Here is an 11208-nt window from a genome sequence, read left to right on the forward strand (position 1 = left end):
GGGGCTTGAATTCTGGGCCTGGGTGCTGTCCCTCAGCTCTTCAGCTCAAGGCAAGCGCTCTACCACTTGAGCCACAGCGCCACTTCCAGTTTTCTGGTGGCTACTTGATGATAAGAGTCTCAAGGACTGGGCTGGGAAGGTGGCTCAGTGGTAGAGTGCTTGCCTTGCATGCATGAGGCCCTGGGTTCAATTCCTCAGCACCACATAAGCAAAAAGAAAAAAGCCAGAAGTGGCGCTGTGGCTCAAGTAGTAGAGCGCTAGCCTTGAGCTGAAGAGCTGAGGGACAGCGCCCAGGCCCAGAGTTCAGGCCCCACGACCAAACCCCCCCCCAAAAAAAAAAAAAAAAAAAAAAAAAGAGTCTCAAGGACTTTCCTGCCTGGGCTGGCTTGGAACCATGATTCTCAGGTCTCAGCTTCCTTTGTAGCTAGGATTACAGGCATGACCCACCAGTGTCTAGGCTTTAAGTTTTCATATTTTTAAGGCTTTGTGTGCTAGGGCTTGAACCCAAGGCCTCAAGCATACTAGGCAGGCATCCTATTGTAGCTGTAGGGTTGGGGTTTTTTGTTTTTATTTTTGCTGGTCCGGGGACTTGAACTCAACTGGGCACTGTCCCTGAGCTGCTTATATACTTTTCTTCCTAGGCTGACTTCAAACTATGATCCTCAGATCCCGGCCTCCTGAGTAGCTAGAATTACAGGTAAAAGCCAACAGCAGTCTAGTGGTTTTTATCCAAGAAAATGATCTGGGTAAAATAAAAGTGGGGTGGGGTCTAGTATTTGTCTCTCTTCCATCCTTTCATCTCCACCCTGTTGCCAGCTTGGGTAGGTCTGGGCCTGGGCCCATGTGACACTTTTACAAAGTCCCCAGATGTAGCTGGAATTATTTCTGGGCTATGACACTATATAGTTTTAGATTTTCTCTCCTCGGCTTGCCTGGACACAGTCAACAGCCTGGCTTGTAGAACATAGATACCGAAGCATCCCTTGCTCCTGCCCCACCCCAGCATGTGGGGAGTCTGATTCAAGTTGGTTGGGGTGTGTCTGGAATCTATTTCTAATGAGCATCCCACGTGCTCACGTCTCAGCTGCTAAGACAAACCCTAGTTAAAGACATATCTGGGGACTGGGGTAAAGTTCAGTGGTAGAGTGCCTGCTCGGCACCTTCATGCGGCCTTGGGTTCTGTCCCCAGCATTCAAATAATGGGCTAAACAAAAAAAAAGTGCAGTCCTCTTTAATTTCAGCTTTCTATGTTGAATACAGAAGTTAATACATTCACATGGTTCCAAACACAACAAGGAAGGGCTGTTCTCCCCCGTTTCCAGGTCCCCAAGTTGGCCATTATTACCAGTTTATCGTCCCCATTTAGTGACATTTTATACATAAGCCCACCTTCTCCCTCCACACACTTCTCCAAAACTAAGTGGTAGCCCTGCATGCTCACTCTTCTATACCTTAAGAACAGATAGATTCAAGTTCAGCCATGGTGTCAGCCTAGAGACTTATGGCGCTCCCTGGGCCTCAGTTTCCTCTACAATGCCATAATAGGAAGACCCTTAGTGGGTTATGGGGGCATCATGGGAGAGGAGACAGATGAAGCTGCCAACTGGGCTAGTACAGAGTAAGCACCCAGCAACTGGAAATCCTGCCAGTGGCCTGGCCACTTCCTAGTGACAGGTATAGATGGCACCATGCACTGAGCCAGGCCACCATATTTGGTTTAGGGAGCAGAGAGAACCTCACTATACCGTCAGTGAGCCTTGTAGAGCCTTTTCTATGCACCAGGCTTTACAAGAAACAGGATCCCATGCTTTCCCTGCCATCGCTTAACCTTGAGTGAATAGCTCCTTTGTGGCATTTTTACATTTTAGCATTTTTAGCAGTATTCTTGCTCTACCGCCACTAAATACCCACTGCAGCCATGACCAACTGGGACAACCAAAGGTGTCTCCAGACATTACCAAATGTCCCTTGGGCACACACACACACACACACACACACACACAATCACACCTGGTTTAAAACTACTGCTTAATTTCATCCATTACATTAACCAACCATGATAACCAGAAGCCCTGAGGTAATTCATATTACAAGAGCGGATGCCTAGAGAACATAATGCCACCAAGGTTCCCAGCAACACAGATCTGGGATTCACACCCGAGAAAGTTAGCTCCACAGTTTACACTCCTACTGATAGGCAAGCATTCCTCTTACCTCACAGGAAAGCCAAGGAGATCATCATTCTGCAAAACTCTTCACAGTACCTGAATTCACAACCTTGACACATTCTATTGTATTTGGTAACAGCATACCTGTGGAGTCCCCTCTGTCCCATTTTACAGATGGAAAACTGAGACCACTTGCTTAGGGCTTCACTGTAAATCAAGAGTTCTCACCAGGTGCTGGCTCACACTACTTGGGAGGCTGAGATCTGAGGATCTATGGTTCAAAACCAGCCAGGTGCTGGTGACTCACAGCTATAATCCTAGTTACACTGGAGGCTGCTATCTGAAGATCTCAAAGCCAGACCAGGCAAGAAAGTCTGTGAGACTCTTATCTCCAATCAACCACCAGAAAACAAAAAATGAATCTGTGGCTCAAAGTGATAGATTGCTAACCTCGAGCAAAAAAAGCCCAGGGACAGTGCACAGGCCCTGAGTTCAAGCCCCACGACAAACCAAACCAAAACAACAACAAACAAACAAAACAGCTCTGGCAGGAAAGTCCATGAAAGACTTTTCCCCAATTAATCACAAAAAGCTGAAGTGGAGCTAATGGCTCAAGTGGTAGAGCTGTAGCCTGGAGCAAAAAAGCTCCAGGATAGCACCCAGGCCCTGAGTACAAAACCCCAGTACCCACTCGCGCGAGCACATGCACATGCACGCGTGCTCACACACACACGTGCACGCGCGCACACACACACACACACACACACAGGAGTTATCAGCCCCTAGGGAGCTTTATGAAAACCCAAGCCTCACCCCAGACAAACAGATGGACATGGAATTGAGCACCTGCAAATTTGAGAGCATCCATAGAATTCCAAGGTTTTGAGCTGAGAAGGTGGGTCTAGCTTAAATCTTGGCCAATGAGATGCAGATTTGATCTGTTCTTGGCTAGCTCAGAGATTAGAGACCTGGAGCCATCTACTCCGCCCTGCCTGTGTCCTGGAAAACCCAGGTAGCTTCTACCTGCCATCTTTCTGAGCCAACCTACCCTGCTCAGCATGGGCCCTGGGTTCAGGCCGCCAGGCTGCTGCTTTATTCTTATGAGCTACGTCCAGTACAGGTCTTAGGATGAAGAGGTCTCCCCTCCCCTCCCCCACAAGACTAGCCCAGGAGAGACGCACCTCACTAGCAAAGAATGACTTAGTACTAGGACAAGTGAGGTACCATCTGAGGATGCCAAGGGTGTGCCCAGAGCTGCCCCACCAGTCTGAGCAGTTGGGTGACAAGGGCTTGAGGTTTCTCCTTCGCCTTGGCGCGCTCTGCAGGGGGTGAGGATGATGGTAGAGTGGACAACACCGAAGATACTGGATCTCTGCCCTTCCCCCAGTGCCTCATGCCCACCTCAGGAGGAGCTATGGCTGCACTCTCTCCACTGGACAGTTGTGCCAATGGAGGCCTAGGACCCACTGCCTCGCTCAGGGCATTATGGGAGAGCAGACCACCTGACTCCACCTACTGCCTACCCTGGGAGGCACATGGGCAAATCTGGTGTGCACTGGTCTTCGGGGGACATCGATTTCAAGAGGAAGAACTAAGAAGGATCAGCTGGATCACAGGAGACAAGCCCTTTCTGGTCTTGCCCCCACAAGACTTTGGGGATCTATGTTGTTCCAAGTTCCAGAGCTACCTCAGCCTCATCAGAGGTGGCAAGTGTGCCCACCTCCTCACCAGGCATCATTGTTCTTCCTCTGTCTTCTTAAACGTAGCCAAGGCTTCCTCCAACACACCGTCAGGATCTAGGAGTTTGATCTGGAGGGAAGTGGCAGGGCTTGGTTTGGGGAGCAGGAAGACTGCTCTCTTGAAGGGGATAGCCTCCCTACAAACAGAACCTCCTCCCTTCCCTGGCGGGGTGGAAAGGGGGGGTGCTGGTTCTTTCTTCCTGGGGGTATGGCTTCAGGGCCCTGGGAAGCCGCCCACCTCAGGAATGGGGAACTGGGTGGGCTCAGGAGCCTCTTCCCGGCCAAAGTCGATCATGGTGCCACACTTAGCCACATCATCCACCCAGAAGCCTTCGAACAGCTGGCCATGATCCAGGTGAAAGAAACGCCCAGGCCCATTCTTCATGCCTCTCTCCCAGAAGCCCTCGAAGCGGTTCCCATTCTCTGAGGAAAAGATAGGGACATAGGTGCTGGGCACACCAAACCAGCCGGGACTGACATGCTGGGCATCTACCAGGTCTCCTTTGTGTGCTAGCTGGTGAGATGGTCCTTGCTTGTCAGGCCTGTCCTTGTCAGTCTCCACTGGAAACATAAACCTCATCCAATCTCCCCATCACCCCAGAAGCCAAGTTTTTTTCTTTTCTTTTCATGGGGCTTGAACTCCTGGGGCCTGGGTGCTGCGCCTGATCTTATTGCTCAAGGTTAGCACTCTACTTCTTTGAACCAAAGACCACTTCTGGTGTCTGGTTTTCCGGTGGTTCATTGGAGATAAATCTCACAGGGACTTTTCTGCCTGAGCTGGCTTTGAACAGCGATCCTCAGATCTCAGCCTCCTGAGTAGCTAGGGCTTGAGCCACCAGCGCCCTGCTTGATTAGAGCTTTTTTTTTGTTGTTTTGTTTTTGTGGGTCGTGGGGCTTGAACTCTGGGCCTGGGCGCTGTCCCTCAGCTCTTCAGCTCAAGGCGAGCGCTCTACCACTTGAGCTACAGCGCCACTTCCGGTTTTCTGGTGGTTTATTGGAGATAGGAGTCTCACGGTCTCTCCTGCCTGGGCTGGCTTTGAACCTCGATCCTCAGATCTCAGCTTCCTGAGTAGCTAGGATTACAGGCGTGAGCCACCAGCGCCCGGCGAGTAGAGCATTTTTACTGCTCATGGAGAATGGCTTTGCCGGGACGGGACGCGGTAATGAGTGTGCACCATAGCCATGCCTGCCAACAAGTGTGGTCTTGAGAGGCGTGGGGGAGATGGGGAGCAGGCTAATAGAGGACCTGGGATGGGCGGAGCAATCAGGGATCGAGGGCGTGGTCTGCAGAATGGGGCGGGACAACTCCGTGTGGGCGTGGCCTTCTGGTGGGCGGGGCACTTACTGTGTCGCAGCATGCCCTCCCCTTCGTGCTTGTCCTTGCTCCACTGGCCCTCGTAGATGTCGCCGTTGCCATAGTACATGCGGCCCCACCCGCTGCGCTGGTTGTCACACCACTCACCCTCATAGTACTCATTGGGGCCAAAAAACTGAATTCCATAGCCCTGAAAAGCACGAAGGCGCCCTGTTCACGGCCTCCTGCACCCCCAGGAGGGCCGATCTCCCCAGGCCCCGCCCCACTCCACCCCCAACCCCCAACCCCAGCCTCCTGAGCCTCCGCCCTCCCGAAGACCGGCACCATGTCCTGAGTGATCCCATCCATCTGCTACAGCCCCCATCGGTTCCCCTTCCCCTCAGGTCCCCTCCTCTCACGCCTGCTCCCATGCACTCACCAGAGAGCAGCCAGGGGTGTGTGTGTGTGTGTGTGTGTGTGTGTGTGTGTGTGTGTGTGTGTGTGTGTGTGTGTGTGTGTGTGTGTGTGTGTGTGTGTGTGTGTGTGTGTGTGTGTGTGTGTGTGTGTGTGTGTGTGTGTGTGTGTGTGTGTGTGTGTGACTCAGGTCATCTATGTTTGCTGAGCAACTTGCTCTACCACTTGAGCCATGCCCCCAACCCTTTTTGACTTTAGTTATTTTTCCTACAGAATCTGCATTTCTGCCAGAGGCTAGCCACAGACTGGGATCCTTCCCTCTATACTTCCAAGTCATAGGGATTACAGGCATTGATGATACCTGGCTCTGAAGGCTCTTTTGTTGTTGTTGGTGGTGGTCCTGGATCTTGAACTCTGGGCCTGGGCCCCGTCCTTGAGCTCTTCAGCTCAAGGCTAGCACTCTACCACTTGAGCCACAGCACCACTTCCAGCTTTTTTCTTTTTGCTTATGTGGTGCTGAGGAATCGAACCCAGGGCCTCATGCATGCAAGGCAAGTGCTCTACCACTGAGCCACCTTCCCAGCCCCTCAGTAGGATCTTTAATGGCTCCAGTGGTCACATTTGCCTCTGACACACATCCAACTCTGATGTGACCCTGCTAAGGTCATGTTGTCTCTGAGCTCCCACACTGGGTGACCATCACCGGGAATCAGGGACTGATGGAGATCACACCTCTGGCAAGATCAGTTTAGGAGCCCTAATCTACTCCTCAATATCCTGACCCCCAACTGAGTCCCAAAGTCCCCACTACTTTCCTCCTTCCATCCTTCCCTCCCTCCAAACAGCATTTTGCTGTTCAGCTTTTTGATATCTCATTGCTATTTGCCACCAATCCTCCTTTTACTATTTCTCCCTAGCTAACTCCTAGGATATTTTGGGATCATTTCTTACAGGAAGTCAGCCCTATAATCTTTAGGCTGTCCTTAATGACATTACTTTGGATACCACGGGAAAACTACTATCGTAAAACCACATTATATTAGTGTGGGATCAATTTTCCACTGGCTGATAAATAATTTGGCAGCAAGAAACAAGAAATCTTGGGCTGGGAAGGTGGCTCGGTGGTAGAGCACTTGCCTTGCATGCCTGAGGCCCTGGGTTTGATTCCTCAGCACCACATAAGCAGAAAAAGCCGGAAGTGGTGCTGTGGCTCAAGTGGTAGAGCACTAGCCTTGAGCTGAAGAGCTGAGGGACAGTGCCTAGGCCCAGAGCTCAGGCCCCACGACTGGGCCCACAAAAATAAATAAATAAATAAATAAATAAAATAAGAAATCTTGGGCTCAGCTGCATGCCAGCTGTGTGACTCCAGGGCAAGTACTTCACCTCTCAGAGTTTGCTTTTATATCCATAAAATAGGATGGTAATGATGCTAAATTGTTGTAAAAGTTAATTCAAGTATCACATGCGCATTCTGGGTGCACAACAGAAACTGCTCAGAAGCAATACAGTTATTCTCAGTCTGGATGGACAAGGGTAAGGCTTCATCCAAGTTGGTAAGAGTAACTTGAGGGGATCTGTGCTTACCATAGGTGTTTGGGGGCTAGGACCTGCCTCTGGCTGGCTTCAGCTCTCTCCCTTCCTCTCGTTCTATTGGATGTGGCTGCTCCTGCTCTATCCATCCCAGTTTCTTACACTTCCTCCCTTTTTTGTTTACATTAGGGAGTTTTGTTTGTTTGTTTGTTTGTTTTTGGTCAGTCCTGGGGCTTTAAACCAGGGCCTGAGAACTGTTCCTGAGCTCCTTTTGCTCAAGGCTAAAGTTCTAAACTTGAAGCCACAGCTCTATTTCCAGTTTCTTGATGATTAACTGGAGATAAGAGTCTCATAGCCCTTCCTGCCCTGGCTGGCTTTGAACTGTGATCCTCAGATCTCAGACTCCTAAGAAGCTAGGATTACAGGCATGAGCCACCAGTTGCCTGTCAGGATTTTGGTTTTTAAATTTAAAAAAAATTTTTTTTTGGGGGACAGGGTCAGCTATATAGCCCAGGCTGGCCTGGAACTCACCCTTCTTGGCTTTCCCAGTGTTAGGATTATAGACTCTGCCAACCATGCCTGGCTACTTTCCCATTTTACCCAACAAAAGGTGGGGTGGGGATGGAGGGGTGGCGCTTCTGGGAAAGGAATGCCTAGGGAAAAGAAAGCCAGGAAATGAGGGAAGAGGGTGGAGGAGAACTCACTCCACAGCTTGCTGCCTTCTTGTGGCCATAGGTTACACGGGCTCCTCCCTGGGCCCCACTACTCTTGCTTATTTCCTTGGTTTTGTTCTGAGAAGCCTTGACAATTCCTCCACTCTTCCTTTCCAACCTACCCCTGGGAGCTGGGCCTTCTAACACACATATGAATGTCTCCCTTACACACATATAACATGGATGTACATTCTCTCTGTCTCTGTCTCTGTCTCTGTCTCTCTCTCTCTCTGTTGGCTCCTTTTCTTGCTCGCTCCCTCCCTCCCTCCCTTCCTCCAGCAGAAACAGGCTGTCAACCCTGCCCCTGGAAGGGCATGCTGGGAAACACTCACCGATTTCTTACCACCTGTCCACCAACCACAGTAGACTCTCTTGTACTTTCCTGTCTCTGGATCTGGAAGGCTGAGGGTGCCGTAGCCATCTCTCTTCCCCAATTTCCAGTCCCCTTCGTAGATGGCTCCATTCTTCTTCCAGACCTGTGTTCCTTTCCCTGGTGACACACAGAGGTGGGCCAATACCTCAGACACAGTCACTTTAGGCTGGAGGCCAAGTTCCTGCCCAGGCCTCAGGGACCCCCTACAGGGGGTCTGAGTTCCATCTTTAGGTGCATTCCATAAAGAGCAATTTTCCAACCCACTGCCCTAAAGCCTGATACCAATTAGAAATCACCAAAAACACCACCCAGTAATCCTAACTACTCAGGAGGCTGAGATCTGAAAATTGCAATTTTTTTTTTTTTGGTCGTGGGGCCTGAATTCTGGGCCTGGGCGCGCTCAGTTCTTTTTTTTTTTTGGGGGGGGGGGTCGCGTTGGTCATGGGGCTTGAACTCTGGGCTTGGGCACTGTCCCTGCGCTCTTCAGCTCAAGGCCAGTGCTCTACCGCTTGAGCCACAGCGCTACTTCCAGTTTTCGAGTGGTTTATTGGAGTTAAGAGTCTCACGGACTTTCCTGCACAGGCTGGCTTTGAACCTTGATCCTCAAGTCTCAGCTCCTGAGTAGCTAGGATTACAGGCCTGAGCCACCGGCGCCCAGCTTCATGCCCCTCAGTTCTTTAACTCAAAGCTAGCACTCTTCCACTTGAACCATAGCACCACTTCTGGCTTTTTCTGCTTAGGGGTGCTGAGGAATCAAACCCAGGGCCTCATGCATATAAGGCAAGCACTCTACCACTGAGCTACCTTCCCAGCCCCTGAGGATTGCAATTGGAAGCCAGTCCTGGCTAGAAAGTTTTAGAGACTTTCTAATTATCTCCAATTTTGAATTATCCAATTTTCTTAATTATCTCCAATTAAGCAACAACTACAAAAAAAAAGCCAGAAGTGTAGCTGTGGTTCAAGTAGTAGAGTTCTAGCCTTGAGCAACAAATCTCAGGGGAAGGCCTGAGTTTAAGTTCCAAGACCAACACACACACACACACACACACACACACACACACGTGTGTATACATATATATATATATATATATATATATATATATATATATATATATACACATATACATATATGTATGTATAAATGTATGTAAATAGCTGGCGCCAGTGGCTCATGCCTGTAATCCTAGCTACTCAGGAGGCTGAGATCTGAGGATCGCGGTTCAAAGCCAGCCCAGGCAGGAAAGTTCAAGATACTTATCTCCAATTAACCACCAAAAAAAGAGAAGTAGAGCTGTGGCTCAGAGTGGTAGGGCTCAGAGTTGAGGGGAAAAGCTCAGAGACAGCGCCCAGGGCCTGAGTTCAAGCTCCACAACCCACAGAAAATAAGTCATTTCTTCTTCCCTATGGCAACACTGAGAAAGGCATCACCACTGCCTCCAGCATTTTTTTTTGCACGTCTGTAGAAAATGAATCTTGACCCTGGTTAGATAGGGGAGCATGTGACTGGGCTGGCTAGTCGGAGTCTTTCTTGGGAGACTGATAGATTGACTGACTGATTTGCAGTTCCAGGGAGGGGATCAAACTAGGGCCTCGAATGTATGTTCCAGACAAGCACTCTAGCACTGAGCTATAACCCCAGCTCTTGGATTTTTTTTTTTTTTTTTTTTTTTTTTTTGTCGGTCGTGGGGCTTGAACTCTGGGCCTGGGCGCTGTCCCTCAGCTCTTCAGCTCAAGGCGAGCACTCTACCACTTGAGCTACAGCGCCACTTCCAGTTTTCTGGTGGTTTATTGGAGATAGGAGTCTCACGGTCTCTCCTGCCCGGGCTGGCTTTGAACCGCGATCCTCAGATCTCAGCCTCCTGAGTAGCTAGGATTACAGGCGTGAGCCACCAGCGCCCGGCAGCTCTTGGATTTTTGTTGGGGCTTGAACTGTGGGCCTGGGTGCTGTCCCTCAGCAATTTAGCTCAAAATGAGCACTCTACCACGTTAGCCACAGAGCCATTTCCGGTTCTCTGGTAGCTAATTGGAGATAAGAGTCTCATGGACTTTCCTGCCTGGGCTGGCTCTGAACTGTGATCCCCAGATCTCAGCCTCCTGAGTAGATAGGATGACAGCCATGAGCCACAAGTGCCTGGCTTGGATTTTTAAAAAGTAGAGCCAGGCAGGGCTAGGAAGGTGGCTCAGTGGTAGAATGCTTGCCTTGCATGCATGAGGCCCTGGGTTCAATTCTTCAGCACCACATAAGCAGAAAAAAGCCAGAAGTGGTGCCGTGGCTCAAGGAGTAGAGCTCTAGTCTTGAGCTGAAGAGCTGAGGGACAGCGCCCAGGCCCAGAGTTCAAGACCCAGGACCAGCAAAAAAATAAAAATATAGAGCCAGGTGCTTGTGTACCATTTCTTGGGGGGGGGGGGAGGGGGCATTTAAGCTTCCAATTAGCTCTGGGACCCTACTTCTCTGGCCTTGTCACTAATGGCTCCAGCCCCTCACTGGCTGCCTCCTGCTCCATCTGACCTCCAGCCCTGCTCACCATGTTTTTGGTTGTCCTTCCACTCGCCCACATAATAATCTCCATTCACAGCATACACCTTGTGCCGCGGTCCATTCCTAAGAGTCTTCTGGTCCCATTCCTTCCACAGTGGCTCTGACTTTTTTGGACATTTGGTGACTGGCATGTTGGCTGTTTCTGTGGGGCCAGAGGGTGCTGGCAGAAAGGTAAGAACATGAGGAGCTGAGTGTATCCCGTGGAATGCTGGGATCCTGTGGGCTTCATGGAGAGGTGGCTGGGTTCAAGTAGGGTGAGTCCTGTGGGTGAGTCATGCATGTTCTGAGTCCCTGTGCCAGATGATCAGCCCTGGGTGGGAATACTTTTGTGCTGAACTGATGATGATGATGACCCTGACCTGGCCCTATCCTTGCCTGTTCCTGGGGCCTCTGTGCCAGGGGTCTGATGGCACAATTGCTTAGGAACCCAGGGAAACC

General features: G+C 50.4%; 1 protein-coding gene across 1 annotated transcript; it reads right to left on the reverse strand.

Annotated features, from left to right (window-relative positions):
• Positions 1-1215: 1215 nt before the first annotated feature.
• LOC138826347 (MORN repeat-containing protein 3-like) lies at positions 1216-11208 on the reverse strand. The gene is made up of 5 exons (XM_070021416.1): positions 10757-11208; positions 8191-8348; positions 5253-5412; positions 4146-4330; positions 1216-3977 (listed from the first exon to the last, which is right to left on the reverse strand). Exons 1-5 carry the CDS (start codon positions 10899-10901, stop codon positions 3903-3905), a joined length of 723 nt encoding a protein of 240 aa, XP_069877517.1. The 5' UTR covers positions 10902-11208; the 3' UTR covers positions 1216-3902.

The sequence above is a fragment of the Dipodomys merriami genome, unplaced genomic scaffold (genome assembly GCF_024711535.1).
Source record: "Dipodomys merriami isolate MVZ:Mamm:240054 unplaced genomic scaffold, mDipMer1.0.p SCAF_142, whole genome shotgun sequence".
In the NCBI taxonomy this organism is placed as follows: Eukaryota; Metazoa; Chordata; class Mammalia; order Rodentia; family Heteromyidae; genus Dipodomys; species Dipodomys merriami.